General features: G+C 41.0%; 1 protein-coding gene across 3 annotated transcripts in view; it reads left to right on the top strand.

Annotated features, from left to right (window-relative positions):
• CTNNA3 (catenin alpha 3) overlaps nucleotides 1–6,001 on the top strand; it is a 507,496-nt gene extending 501,495 nt beyond the window's left edge. For all 3 annotated transcript variants that reach the window (XM_037399918.1, XM_037399919.1, XM_037399920.1), the window contains one exon: nucleotides 5,544–6,001. In XM_037399918.1, the coding sequence (XP_037255815.1) occupies nucleotides 5,544–5,831 (288 nt within the window). In that variant the 3' untranslated portion in view covers nucleotides 5,832–6,001. The remainder of the gene's footprint in view (nucleotides 1–5,543) is intronic.
• The last annotated feature ends 9,950 nt before the right edge of the window (nucleotides 6,002–15,951 follow it).

Here is a 15,951-nt window from a genome sequence, read left to right as displayed (position 1 = left end):
CTCATTACAGAAGAGAAATGCACATGCTGGAGATGAGTTGATTTCAGCATGATTTGGGTGATCAGTATGTTGGTTTTTTTAAAAATACTATCTTCAGGTCTGCATCTTCTGTTTCTCACCACAGTGTGAAGTTTACAGCAGTTACAGAATCGTTCTGTATTCCTTTTGCAATGGAAACAAAGTACTAACAGAGGACAGGTGACATTTAAATGAGGAAAGAGATGGCAAGGGATGCTTATCCTAAGTCCTTTAAGAATCACTGTCTCGACTGACAGTCAGAGCAGTGAAATGTGGAGGCTGGAACATTGTAGATCCATGGCAAGTGCTGAAAGAGCCAAAGTGGGAGTCACACGAAAATAAAACTGCTTTTAGGTTGGGGTTGGTTTGTTTGGTTTTGGTAGTGAATCTTTACATATCACTTGCTACACATTTACAAGTTTGCAGCTCCACCTCTAAATGAAATGAGCTTAAATGCTCAATGAATATTTTATTAATCTTTCATTTATGCCATTTCATTTCATCAATTTTCCTAGATATGTTACACGACCTTGAAGAGGCTGCTGAATAGCTGAGATAAAAGCATCTTACCATCTGTAGTACATGCCCAAGAATATCTTCTAAAAGCTGCTCCAAAATTTTGCATGAAGAGATATCTCCACACCCGCAACCCGCATCCCCTCATTTTCTGTACAGAAGAGTAGTGTGAGATGCATCCAGAGAAGTGAGGGGGATGTGGACACCAAGACGCTGCAAGTAACATGGATAGCCTAAAGGGCAGCATTAAGCCTCACTGTATTTCATTGCCTATGCAGAGAGGCCGAGAGCAAAGCAGAATTAATGGTGGTTGCTGCCTGTCCTGACGCACACCATCTACTCCCCCCAGCACCGCCGCTGTGCAGCAACACCCCTAATTTAAACAGCCTTAGTGTTGACAGGTCATCTGCTTTTCAGCAGTGGCTCTTTTGAATATTTTTATTTCAGGTATCTGTTTCTGAAAGCCTGTTTGTATCTCAGAGCATCTTTTGTAGAGCTTAAATAGTATGGCAGAGGTTCAGTTTTCTACCGGCACAGTAAGGGGGCAGTGAATTAAGCCACTTCCATTTGGTACATCTGTACAATTGGGTTTATAATTCAGTCTTCAGATTTTCAGCATTTAAAATGCCGGAGTTAATAGGTGTCCACTGCTCAGAGCTCATCTCAGACTATGAGGCTAACATGCCACATATTGTTTGGTAATTACAACCTCACCAAATCAGAGAACCATGAATTTTACTTATTATTTGTTTATAGTAGATATGTATGATTATAATTTAAGAAATAAAAATACAGTTTTCTTGATCACAATGGTTTGGTGAAGGAGCTGCGGACTGTTCCGCAGCCACGGCCATTTTGTAGAAGGAGCTACAGATGTCAGAATGGGTGGTAACTAACTTCACTCTGCAGAGAATAGGAAAGGCAAGTAAGTTGTAACAGTCTCCTGAAAAGATTCCACTTTATTGTCCATATTTCACAGTATACACTATAGAGTCACAATAAAAACTGGATGAAGCTTTGGGATAACCTTTATCCTGCTTGGATGCTGCTAACAATTTATTCTAGAAGCTTTTTCCCTTCCCTGCAAACAGATTTTTTTTTTTCTCCCCACTCCTGGAGCAGCAGTCACTGGACCTGCCACTGACACCCCAGCCCACCTTGCTGCCCTGCCTGCAATCCTGGCATCACTCTAACTCCAGGCAACTTTAAAAAAAATGGAAGGATTACAGACACTGAAGTCACTAAGAAAGCTCAGTAAAAAAGCCTGCCCCTTAAAGCCTATACATCTTCTGCCACCGAACCAAAACTACCTTTTCTTTTGCCCCCCCGGCACGCAGCAGCTTCATAGTGGTGTTACTACACAGCCAGTGCTAGAACAGTGAGTGCACATGATGCCACCGATACGGACCGTTGTTGGGGGGGTATTATTCAAAGCTCCTAAGAAGCTGTCAAGATCATGGTGTTGTCAGCCATTCATAGAAAAACAATAGATTAAGAAAAATTTGTGTATGTGCACATGTCTGTGTATAATTAATCCTCCGGTTACTATGAAAGAAAACGGTTCACAGCAAACTTTGTGTCTCTCCCCTTCTTCCTTCTAAACAAATAATATACATCGTGACAGTAAGTATTCAGCAGTTTGAAATTTGAACAGGACACCAGTTCATCTGGCAGTGAGCTAACGCTACACCACTGGTCAGCCTCCCTAGGATAAGGGGTGCATGAGGGACTGCAGACGTATCAGGAGCGTAACGACAAGCCCTCTGAGCAGAGTACCTTACTGACAGCCTTGGAATTTATAAACTGTTTGGCTTAAAAGCAGGATCTGAAATAGGCTTGGAGGTCACCATGTGCTTTAAACTTCATGTCAGATCGTATCAGACACACTGTGTTGTACTGCTAAACCTAGCGAGGGACTAGGAGCCTGCCTCCCTGAAGGCCCCCAATACACCTACCATCTTCTGTTAAAATACTGCCATGCAAAGATCACATGCCTATTACAAACGAAATCCTTTCTAAAAAGCTCACATGCTGCAGCAAGGAATGAACTTCAGAGGCCACCTTTTCCTGGAGTATAGAGATGAAAATTCCAGTTCGCTATTGCAGACGTGTGCATTCAACCAGACCCCTTAACTATTTTAACTTTCGGGCAGGGGGGTGGGAATTAAAAGGATTTTTTGGCACTCCCAGAGGGAAGCAGTAAACAGGATCTGAACTGGCAGAAAAACCTGCCAGTTAATAGGTGTTTCCAAAATGCAACTAAATGCAGCCCCTTGGCTGCATTTTTATTACTACCTTATTTGTGTGTATGTGTACAAAGCGTTAACACAATCAACATGAAGACAGACAATAACATTCCTCTCACCTGATCAAATCATGAGACCTGGCAAAGGGGGAAAGACCTTGAACCTCTCACAACAACTCAGTTTGCAAATCTGCATCTCGCAAAAGACTACGCAGTTAGGCTGACTGACAAAGTGCAAGATCATTTTCCTTCTAAAACCAATGGCCCTTTTAAAGAACTAACTACCTTACTTTTACAGAAGACAAATGTTTCAACGAAGAGGATGTTTAGAAGTGGAAATGTTGGCTTTCCAGTTATATAGAGTAATCCTACTATTTTTACATTCACATCACAGGTGGGCTGCCTCAGTGTTAGTATACATGCAAGTGACAAATATTGCTGAACAAGGTGCTTGCAGTATGTCAGTGCATGCACGCACACTTGTACGTTCTCTGTGTGTGCATGTACACACGTTTGCGTGCATTCACACATGCTCTCTATAAAGTAGACTGTCTTGCATTTGAAGTTTATATATTGCCCTAAAATCAATACTGTTCTCATCCTGGCACACTGACAGAAGTTTGGCTTTTAACACTCCTTTTCCCTGTTTTGGGGAAAATGCCGTACAATGGTAGGCAACCCGGCAGAATTTATTTAAATAATATTTATAATAACCAATATTTCTAAAAAAAATTGCTTAAGTATTAAATACTAAGTAATAATAAATATGTAAAACTTTCTTAAAGGTATTCAGACTGGAGATTCCTTTCCAAATTGAAATAGTCAGCCTTGTAATTAAATAGGAGCGTGGTGTCTTCTTCCAAGGTAAAAGGCTACTCATTTAGGTCACTGAGATGATTTACGCTAATATTTGTCCCTGGCAGTTCTTTGGTGCACTGTGACAACAGCAAAGGTACCTTTATGTTGAAGGAGGAAGACAGTCCTTATTTCAAGCAAATAAATCAGAAAGAAATACAATGGTACAAAAAGCACTGTGCTCAAAATGAAATATGGCATAATTCAGCTTAGCTGGCCCTGTCAAAGTGTCCCATACGACCAAAATCAAATTGTAAACTTTTAACATAAAATGGTATCATTTTTTCCTGTTTGAGTGCACTGGACACATGACAATACTTTCTAAGTGCCCAGGGTGGTATGCAATGCCTAACACACACAGCTGTAGCAGATGTACACAAGTTCTCTGCTCTTGGATTTTAAGACCACAAGACATGGAAGGACACCCGCCATCACACACACAAACACACACACACACTCTCACATGCACACAGACACAGTTCCTCACCTTTTGTGTGTTTGTTGTTCCTGTTACTTCTGAAATGATGAGCCTGATCAGTGTTTTGAGACCAAGAGAAATGAGAGCCTTTTTCTCATTTCCAAGGGCTGAAGTGATGCTGATGGCCAATTACAGGCATCAGTTCCTTTGCCGGTGTTGGGCTTTTGTCAAATACTTGTGCTTGTTCTTGGTTTTGTCAAGCCACAACCCCCAAGATCATAGCTCTCCCCGTCAGAGCAGTAACTCATCACAGGATCTTATTTGCTGTTTGCACAGTACAAGCAGCCTCTAGCTTGGCTGCCAGCCACTGGGGCTGAGGAAGCGGTTAAGACGGTGAGGAATCCCCAGCACTCTGCTCTCAGCCCACAGATACTGTGCAGCATGCAGGCCTCAAACGTATGAAGGGAGCAGTGCCGTCTGAGTTTGTGTTACATTAGAGAGCAGGGTGGCAAAGCCAACCTGCTTGTTAAAGCTGGCATTTCTTTGTTCCAGTTAGCAGATTTTCAGTTTGAATGAAATGCACAATTTCCTATTGCCGTGAGTATCGACGGAAAATGCCTTTGCTCTAACACTTGTACGCCTATGTGGTATGCAGCTGAAGATGGTAGGAGGTGATGGGGATTAGTTTGTTACACATTCTGCCTCTTAGGTTAGCACTCCTTAAAACAGTTTGAGGCCACACAATCATTGCAATTTCTGTGTACTGTCCTGTTCTTAATTACCCTTAGAAATCTTGGCCACTGACTGAGACTAGGTTCAGCAGCTCTGACAAAACCAGCCACTTCAAGTATCCCAGCACTGATCAGGAGCATGTGTGGGAGCCTGGAATATGACAGGAGCAGCTAGAGACTTTGCTTAGTGCTGATACGAAGGAAGTAATGGGTCACATTTTCACAGCTTTTCTTTGAGTTGGTTTCATTACTCATCAGTACTAATTGCAACGAGACCCTGCAGGCAAGCATCATGAATGCTTGTTTTAAAAAAACAATAAACTACCTATATAGCCATTTATATTCTATCAGCACAAATTTCTGCATATCACTTTAAGCCTGAGCAGTGGAACATGAATATAATCACAGAATCATTTAGTTTGGAAAAGGCCTTTGAGATATTCCAAGTCCAACCATTAACCCAGCACTGCCAAGTCCATCACTAAACCATGTTGCCAAGCACTGCATCTATCTGTTTGTTAAACACCTCCAGGGATGATGACTCCACCACCTCCCTGGCAGCCTGTTCCAATGCTTGACAACCCTTTCAGTGAAGAAATTTTTCTTAATATCCAATCTAAGGATCAGACTCACCAAGGGAAAACAAAGAAATTAAGCTTCAGTATGGTAGACTTACTTTTTAACCATTGTTTATTCCTAGGCATATCGTGATTAAAAGAAGACTGGCTTCCTAGGCTAATATTTCTGTTTCTTATTACAGTTGGATAGCGTCACATCACTAATTCAGGCTGCGAAAAATTTAATGAACGCTGTGGTGCAGACAGTGAAGATGTCCTATATTGCATCCACAAAGATTATCAAGATTCAAAGTCCTACTGGCCCACGACATCCTGTTGTGATGTGGAGAATGAAGGCTCCAGAGAAGAAGCCCCTAATTAAAAGAGAGAAGCCAGAAGAAATCTATGCGGCTGTCAGAAAAGGTTCTGCAAAGAAGAGAATTCATCCTGTTCAAGTAATGAGTGAATTTAGAGGCAGAGAAATAGTCTAATATTCTGCCACTTTTTGTGTTCCTCTCTTGAATTTCTGATGATTTTTACTCCTTCCCCCCACTTAATAGTTATATATGTTAATGTTTTGCTTTTCTCTACATCTGTAAGATAACACTTAAATTATTTGAAAATGCTGTTGGATTAATTAGAAGCACACAGTTGGAAAAAAAAAAAAAAAAACAAACCCAAAAAACCCCCCACAAACCAACCCGTTCTCTTGCAGTGACAAACTATCATATCTTTATACTGGCATGTTTTCAGCAGAGCACTTTGAGTAATACATTATGGGGCTGGTTCTGTAGCTGGGAAAGAGGATGCAATGTGCCGGCCTGCCCAGAGTCATACTGCGCTTGCTAGGGTTAGGCATTCCTTCACCGGGGATGAAGGTGGCCACTACTCAATGGTATGCATTTTATGACATACAGTTTTTAAACATTATGCTATTAGGCCAGAGCCTTTAACAGCACCATTACATTGTGATCAGATCATCTGGATTGCTTGTGCTAGGTGAAAGTCTGGGCCCTCAACTCGTATCTAGATTGAAAGACCTAAAGATCTCCCCCCGTCCAAGGCCCAGCCTTGGAAACGTAAGTTTGAAAATGTTTGATGAAACCCCAAAAGTGTTAAAACAACATGGATGTAATAGTGTAATAAAAAAAGCACTGACTTCAACACAGCAGCAATAATAGCTCTTTAAAAGGCCTTTTGAAGCATTAACATTAATCTGTGTTCTGCTTCCTACTCTGTTCTGTGAGCCCTAATAAATCTGTTACATTTGGAAGTTCAGATAAATCAGATGTTAACAATAAAAAACTTCTAATCACTGTACAAAAGAACAAATATGAGATAAATCATTATTCCTAGATTAGTGTGTGAAATAGATGCATATCTTGAATCTTAGGAATTATGAGATTTTTGCAAGGTAACTGTAGCGATTTAAATTACCTATGACAGCAGAGTCCTAAATGCAGGACTCTGCCAGTAAGCGACTTGCTAAATGGCTGCGCTGTATCTCAAAGCATGTAATAAAGGTAAGTGCTGTTAGCCTGTGATCACCACCAGGTTTCTGTAAGATACTCTTGAGAAAAAAAGTGTTCCTAATCTGTCTGTATCCAAAATCCACTTGGATAGACTTAAACCACGGCATTCCCTGCCATGTCACTCAGTTTTCGCAGACTACACTTGTTACTCAAAATGCCTTTGCTTGGCAATTAACTAGATCCTTTGGGTGGGGGTGTTTTTGTCTGTTTGGTTTTGGTTTTTGTTTGGTTTTGGGGTTTTTTTTGGTTGTGGTTTTGTTTTTTTTTTAAAATTTGCTACAGTGAAAGGGCTCCCTCAAATGCCAGAACTTCATGATATGTCATTGACTGCCATTATGAGGCAGCTCCAGACTACGGGCTGCTGCCCCCTGTCATTTATTACCATGTTTTGCACAGCAGTGCACCTACCTAGCACAATGTGGGCAGCAAAAATAACCATAAACTGCATTTTTCCTCATGGGGCCCACTGTTTCTAAGCTCCGGACAGTGGAGCAGTGTAATTTCTAGGCTGTTGGTTAAGAAATCCCATTTAAAAATTACAGACATCACTATTCCACCCTCCTCAACTTTACTATCTGTTAAATGAAAGGAAGTAGGAGTTTGGAAGAAAAATTACTTCTTTCCAATTTAAATTTCTTCCAGCATAGCATGCTTGATTCAAGGTCTTAGTAACATGTGTGGGTCTTTGCTAGTCCTCTTACAGCTGCAGCGTGGGAGCCAGCTAACAGCCAAGTGCAGCTAATACAGAGCGGGCCATACAGCCTACTTTCAGTAGGTCTGCCGGAACACTGAGCAGAGCTGAGGTAAAGATTCTGCGTGGTACAGAGATCAGGAGAGTGTACATTATTGCCACACCCCAAAACCAATATCTCCACGTGGTATTTCAGGTTCTGCCCCCCCCTCCCCCCCCGGCAAGGTTCCGGTCCAGAAACCCACAGGTCAATTGATGTAACCTTGTTCTGGCCAGGGTTAGATCCACATGTCTCCAGGTTACACCTCTGATATAGGTCACTTTGACATCAAATGTTTGTAACTAATGTCTTGTTATCACATTATTAATAAAAAGCATGTACACCACTGAGAAAATACCCTTTAGTGTTGTGTTTTCTTTTTTTTTTAATTTTTATGTGTCTCCTTATTGGTCTCCAACACTAGTGAATACCCAGTTCAAAAGCCTGCCAGGTTTGCTTATATATATATATTGCCAGCCTTACATTACACCAAGTATACACTATTAGTCTGGTTTCAGTAAAGCACAGTTTATTGCTTAATTTAAGCTCCTTCCTGCAATGCTAGTCACTACTCTTACCCTGGCCACACTCAATGGCCAGTTTGATCTCAACTTCCTATCCCCATTACACAGGAATTTATCAGGCAAAAACCAGCCCTCTAAATGAATAAGAAAATCAAAACCTAACAGCTCATTTTTGAGATGAGCCAAAAGAATGATGGGTTAATGGTATATAGACCTCTACTTGGCTAAAGTTCAAATGCAAGTGAAAATGTAACAAGGTAAAGTTTCTTGCTGGCTAAGATGGAGGGGTAAGAAACAAGTCCTGGAGATGGAAAAAGCCCAACGTGTTAGCTCATTACCTTCCTCAGCAGGGCTGCGAAGCAGGGAACTACCACTTCTATGCCATTGTCACTAATGCTGAAGGAGGATATGCTGCTCTCTAATTTTTATTCAAAAGCAGCTACTAGATTCATCCTGCCATCTGCTCATTCTTAGCCCCAGTTTTCAGAGAATGATTTTTCACTCCATTGTTGCTTGCCTCTGTGTTTGCATAATGTCCACAGTGTATCAGCATGTCCCTTGAAAACTATGCTCTTAGCTTCAGCTTTGCAAAGCTTTCTCACCTCAGCAGCTCAGATTATTTTATTAGCTTGCCTTGTCCTCTCCCCCTTACCACATTATGGAGCAGAGTATGATGGACAATTGAAAGCAATTTTATTAAAAAAAAAATTATCAGGGGAGCACAAATATGAGACATTGTTGAAGCACATTCATGCCATTTTCATGAATCCCAAAGCTATTGAATTTTAATTTTTTTAATAAACAAGGGTGTGCCACACTGCTCTCACTGCTAATGTTGTTTCCTCTAGTATTTAGCAATTCTAATTTGTAAACAGCAGTTTCTGTCACTGCAGATTGTGCTGAACATGGTTTGCAGTTTGTCCCAATTACTTCGTTATTGCCTTGACTTAGTGAGCCATTCCTGGTAAGTAACAAAAGTTTTCTCATCTTTTGGGCCCTCAGGAAAACGTAAAATTACGTCTCTGCCTCTGTCCACCTGCAGAGCCTTGCTTTTGTACACAGTAAAACTATTCTGACATAAAATAAGGGGCCTTGTTTGTTTTGTTGGGTTTTTTTTGAGGGGACAGTGGGGAACAGGCACAGTAACTCTCTGCACTTACACCAGTGTGCTTTTTCCCCAACTTAACCTGGTATCACTTGGGAAGCTCCAGAGGTGCTTCTCTACTGAAGATGACTAAGCACCCTGACATCATGCACATCTTATGTTCCAGATGGTTTTAGAAGTTCTTCAGCTCTTTGAAAAAGTGTTTTGTGTTGTTTTTTTTCTGTGTGTCCACAATTGAACCATGTAAGAAAGTGTTTATACAGCAAGTTCTTTAGTGCACTTTTAGTTCTTTTTGAGGAAAATATTTTTAAGTCTTTACTTACTAAAATTCTATGTGGTCATACCTGCTATTTTTGCTTCCAGGTACTACTTATCCCTTGTGTACTGCTCTTGGTTAAACTTTGGGGACTTGCCTGTTACATTTGGATGAGGAAATAAGAAGATAAATAAAACGCTGTTCCTCGGGTTGGATTTAAAACCAAACAAATGTCCTGCAATGGAAGAGACAGAGAGGGACTGGTATGTATGTGTATGCAGGAGAAGAAAGAAGTCTTAGGCCCTGGACTGAGGGGAGAGGTAAGGACAGTAAGTAGGGGTGGTACTTCTGGCAGAGTACGTGGAAGTTGTTGAAACTCTAGAGACAGAAGAGCTTGATAAAATGATGGTGGACATCGTGATCTTGTACCCGAGACCTGCACTCTGGATTCGGCAAGTGAATGGTGCCTGTTCTCTGCCTCACAGCCTCGCAACCCCCTGCATCCCAACAGCCTTGAAAACCACCATTCACCTCCTTCATCCTTCTGGGCCTTGCCAGCAGCTCCTGGTAGTCCTTTGAGGCACAAGTGACTCCCCATCCCTCTTCTGCACTCCTGCCTCCATTCCTGTCCTACAGTCTCCTTTGCATTCCACTGTTTTTTGCCTATAATGCTGAGGCTGCTCTGGTTATATACAAGTGTTACTGAACTTCTTCCTCTAATAACCCACTAAAACCACTGGGTGCTTGGAAGAAAAAGTTAACACAAGCAGTCATCTAAAATTGTCCAATAGAATGCAATTTAAAAGCATATTAGTAATTAAAGATCAAGCAGATGATGCTATACACTTCATTTTTGCTTTCCCTGGGAGATCATCAGAACTGGCTTACTCTTTCTCCCAAGATGGCCAGTGGGTTTGGGCTTTTTGCAGAGAAACTTCTTAAAGTAAGGAAAATGCACTAGCACTGTTGATGAAAAAACCTTAGGGATTTTGTGTTGTACACTGAAAGTTAATGAACCGCAACTCCATGGAAAATTTCTTGGGATAAAGAGAAACAAAATATATTCAAAGCAGAAATTACTTTAGGGTTACCTAAAAACCAACCAGGAAAATGGTTCAAAGCCTCTGTTGCCTACCATAAACAGGAGAAACTTGCTGCTATGGTAAAAAGGAATTTAAAGCTGAGGGGCTAATTTTTGACTCCAGCATACAAGAAATAGTTAAGATGAAAGCTTGCAGTGCAAGAGATGGATCTAGCAATTTTAGTTCTAAGGAGCTTTTTTTACAGGATACGAAATACTCATGTTCTACATCCTGATGGTGCAAATCACTGCATTTAAGCACGCTAGAGACTAGAGGCACCTTGTCATGCAGGATGACGTTTTCTCTGGACTCTCAGTCTTCTATCAGCCTGGCCGTATTAGAGCCATTGACTTTTCTGCTGTAGTTCTCAATTATTTTTATAGAAGACAGCAAATGATTTAACAGTAGCTGAAAATACTGCTGTAGCTCATTAGCTGTGGGGCTGACTGTGCCTTTTTGGCACTGCTCTTTCGGGGAGGCAGGAGGGCAGGACGTTAGGGAGCTGGTGCTAACTGCTCCAGCAAGCCAAGCCTGCCTGGTAGGTATCTTGTTCGCTTAGTTCCCAGAGCTCCCTTACTAGATGGAAACACAATTGGAAATTGCTCCCATACTTTCAAAATACAGAACATGGCACCATGCTCTGTTTGCCCAACTAGCCAGCATGGCTGAGGGGATGTGAGAGAGGAAGAAAACTAACTTTATTGTGTTTTTTCAGCTTCTCTGATAGAGAAAGGCCATCATTGAAAAGAATTATTTCTCCAGGAAAGCATAATTTCCCTGGGGTCAAGGCTTTACAAGGATCAAGGGAAAAACAGCAAAAGGCTCTTTTATGCCTTCCAGTCCCTCTGTAAACCCAATCTAGTCCTCCGTTTTCTCTGTCCTAAACTTGCTCCTAAATTGCAACTCCTAAAATAAATTATGCATTGTTCACCCAGCTGTTATTTTACAGCAACTGATGCACATACTGGAAGCCTTCCTAACAGAAATTCGCAATGATTAATTGTTTCATATTACTCCTTATTTTTATTTGAGGTACTAAGGACGTCACTCAGCAAGCTGCAAAGCCCAAATTCTCAGTGTTGTCTCTCAGCACTTGGACAGGCAGCAACAAAGAGAAGCAGGCAGTAAACCACTCCTACTGCTACTTGTGTAAAAATTTTGTGTGCAGAAATGTGTGGTTCGTACCATATTCCTCTGCTCAGTAGTGACTGTGACACAGCCATAACCAAGCCCTCTTCCAGAGGAAAGCGAACAGCCCTACAGATGTAATGTTGTAAGTAGATGGTACCTAGTCACACATCAAGATTCAAGCTGTCAAGCTATCTACTTCACCTATATAAGCGGAGGTCCTGCACATTTGGGATGTGGCTGCTTTCACAGCTTTCTGTATTTTGCCCTTTACTGTCTGGTGTGGGAATGGGCTTGCTTGGACTAGCACCTTTTGTTACTGTTTCTCATCTAACACACTGTAACCACACTGTGCAGACTGTGTCCTCCAGGGGAGCCACAGTTCATACGATGTTCAGGAATTGGGAGTGGTCCTCAATAGCTCCACAAGAGGTGCTTGACTTGCTTGTCTTCAGGTTAGCAAAGAGAGGAAGAGAGGAACCACTGAATCCCTTCCCCACAACTTCCTAGCATTATTTGTATGCAGTGACCAAGTAACCCACCTGCCCTATTCCCTTCTGATCCACCTGTTCATTTCCATCTGTCCTATTCTCATATTATTTTGATATCTATTCTCTCCCTCAGCATTAGCTTCCTGTCTTCTGTCCTTACCACTGCAACTTCTGTAAACAAAATGACAGCGCACAGGTCTTCAGCACCTCCACCACCATTTCCCAAGATCCTGTTTCACTTCATCTTGTAAAAACACTACAACAAAAGAACAAGGAGAAATGGTTTGTGGCCAGCTCAGCAGCCAGGCTAAATCAGCACAGCTATTGTGAATTGAGTGGTAAAATATCCCCTTGACAGTAGTTACTGTAGTTCTTCCTCTGTAGCAGCTCTCTACAAATGTTATCCCTCATTCAGGCTAGCCAGGACTGATCAGTCACCTTGAATTTTGCTTTTGAACAGCTAGAAGGCATGCCACAAGTAGAGAGATGTTCCCCGAAAGAAAATAAGTCTTCCTTGCCCTTTCCTCTTGCTGTATTTCAACCACTTATCTCTATTTAGGTGTGTTGGGGCCAACTTTAAAATACCAAAACAGAAAACATCAAGGTTATGAATATGGCAATCCAAAGGGCAAAGAGCTTATTGGTAGTATGAGCTATTGAGTCATGTGGGTGGCGATGGCACATCCTCAAGCACTCTATTGTCATAATGCCTGGGCTGAAGACTCCATTAATTTTCTGCATCACCAACAGCTGAGCACCTAAGCTGACAGCCAATAATACATGAGTCCAATGTAAGCAAAACACATGCACAAGCAAACCTTCCCATCGCCTGCTAAAATATTAACAGCAGAATATAACAGATCAGAAAATATGCAGTGAAATAAAGAATTCAAAGAAAATTGTTCCTAAGAGCCCTTACGATATAGTTTTTCAGCAACTGTATTTCACCATCCAAGCAGCTGTACATTTGTCTTTTTTGCTACTAAGTGAATTCTGAGGGCCTGAATGTGCTAAAATAAATTCATGTACTTTTATTTGTCAAGGTATCAAAGGAGAGAAAGTGAGCAGCTCTTCCTGTGTTTTTGCTTCAGGTACATATTACATGGAATACATCCCCCACCAGGGACTTACGCATTAAGAGATGCGTGTCATTCTAGGAAGGGATTTCTGTGAATTAATTTTGGCTGGCTACTCATCAGATAAAACAGTATGTCATTTCTTGTTAACAGAAGTGTGTTCAGCCATGTTGTAAATAGAACAATTTGCAAGAGATTTTTTTAAAAGCCCCTTTTTTGGCCAAATTCCTCATCCAAAAACTTTACACCCGGATACTGCAATCTCTTTTTCCTTATAGAAGGCATCATCTAAAACAGAATGGTTATCCAATGACACCTAACTATGAGACCCACACTTTGGCACAGAATTTGAAGGTTCCAAAGTTTATTTCCAATGCTACTAGAAAATTAACGACTACAATTTAGTATTTCTTTTGAAAACTAATTAAATCTTATTATCATTGGTATCTGACTTTTATAGAAACATATTTAACAAATATTCAAAAGTAACACACAATATGCTACCTAGACAAGATACAGACTTATTTAAACTGGGCATCATGCCAAGTTATTAGACAGCATACAGTAGACTTCTCAATCCTTTGTTGGTTTGGTATTCTTTGACAGATTCATGCAGTTTGTTATAATGAAAAATGGAATTACTCATTTTATATGTAGTGTTGACTATACAATTCAAATGTTAGGTAAGATATTGAACGTGTGCGGGGAAACCGTGGCTGACTTTTGGTTTGGTTGTGTTCGGGGTTTTTTGGTTGGGGGTTTTTTGGGGTTTTTTTGTTGTTGTTGTTGTTGTTTTTTGGTTTTTTTGGGTTTCTTTTTGTAAACAGTAATATAGCCTTTGGTATGGCCACTGAATTGACAGCTGCTAGTATTTGGTCAGGCTAATGGTAGCATGCTTTACCTTCCAACACATGCTAATATAATATTTTATCACAGTGAGCATAAGCAGTGATTCCCACTGAAAAGAACTCTCATGGATCTGCCAGTATTGCAAACAATATAATTAATGTGCTTAAATGATCTGTTCAGCAGGCCTGGTCTTAGGACTGTAAGTGCTTTGCTGAATCAGAGCCATGCTGCTGGCACATCTAGGTAACAACCTGTCTCAGGAATCAGCCTGAGATGATGTGTAACTTAGGTATGGTTACTAAGAGAAATGCTTATTACCCCAAACTTATATGGATTATTACAGAAAGTGTAAATTTGAAAATAAAGTAGTAGTCAGTCAGAAAGTAAACTGGAACATAAAACACCAGCAATTAAAAATTTAGTACAGAAGAAATATGTCTACAAACCTCTGAAGAGTTTGAACAAGATATTTGTATTTAGTAAAAAAGTGAAACAAGACAGGTTTTTGGCTAATAACGATCTCTATTTTCACTGAAATCATCTTTGTCTACCTGCTAACATTACACAAGTCAATATAATTTCAAGTCAACTAGCTGTTATGTTAACAAGAATGACTAAGATACTTCGCTTGCCCCAGCATCCTATCCTTTAACTGTTCTTCCTTGTTTTCCTCCCAGAAAAACCTCTTCTTCTCAGGGCTCTGGAAGAAACATAGCACATACAAGTTTACTAACATTTCAGCAAGTGTGTCCACCTGAGAGATCTGATATGGAACAGTTACTGTGAATTAAACCCATGATCTCAGCTAAAAATAAATAGGGTGTAAGCAACCCTGTTATTGGAACAAAATTCAAGACTCAAAACTGCCAAACTATTCAGTTTTCATTCCTCTTGTCCCACACTCTTCACTGTTCTATTTTTGCTTTTTTAGCTTGTATGTAAAACACTGCCTGTCACTGGCTATTACTTGATACAGATTTCACAATATAACAGGTTTAGTTTGTGATCGAAACAAAAGTTTGTTTTGTTGGAAATCCAGTCACGAACCAGACTGTCATAATACCTTGGAGCCTGGTGTCTAACAGACACAAAGCTTTAAGGTGACAGTCTCATCTTCCCCTCATTCAATTACCTCTAGCAATCCCAGCTGGTGTGCCACCTGGTCTCACCTTCACCTTCCCACCACTTAGCTCACAACTGCGTCCTTGAGTTTTCGCTGCTGGCCACACTCCCGCTTCCAAGCACTTAGCTCTTCAGCAGCCTCAACTCTTAAGTGTGGTGCCTACGGTCTAGGAGAATACTCAGTAAAGTTCATATATCCCCCAGCAACCATGTGTGGGTGCCAGTAGTGAGCCCTCGTGTTCTCCGTCCTGCTGCTGGGTACTGCTGAGAATTATTTTTTTCATGAGAGAACGCATTACCGATTTCTGAGGTGAGGGAATAAAAGGAGGGAAGGAGGGAAAGTGACATTTATGCAACAGGCAAAAATTCTAGTTCATAATTCAACTGTAAAGTCAGCATTTCCCAAAGGGCAGAAGAAAAGTGCTATTTTTCTCCAGAAAGGCCTCTGGAGTTTTTTTGTATGGAGTTCCTACACATGCCCACCTTGTACACAGCACTTCACAGCTACCAGTTACCAGTACAGAGTACAGATTTTGAAAGTAACCACCAAAGGCCTTCCTAAGTAAGTTCACTTTTCATTTTCATTGTTCTCTAAAGACGGGATTCAGGGGACATGCTGCTTGTTCACCGAGGAAAAAGGCAGCATTAGGACCCTTCTGACATATCTGTAAGTACTGGGTAACAAACACCCAAATGGGCCAACTTGCCAGAAGCA

Source organism: Falco rusticolus, chromosome 9, assembly GCF_015220075.1.
Source record: "Falco rusticolus isolate bFalRus1 chromosome 9, bFalRus1.pri, whole genome shotgun sequence".
Lineage (NCBI taxonomy): Eukaryota > Metazoa > Chordata > Aves > Falconiformes > Falconidae > Falco > Falco rusticolus.
This window is presented reverse-complemented; position numbering and strand designations above follow the sequence as displayed.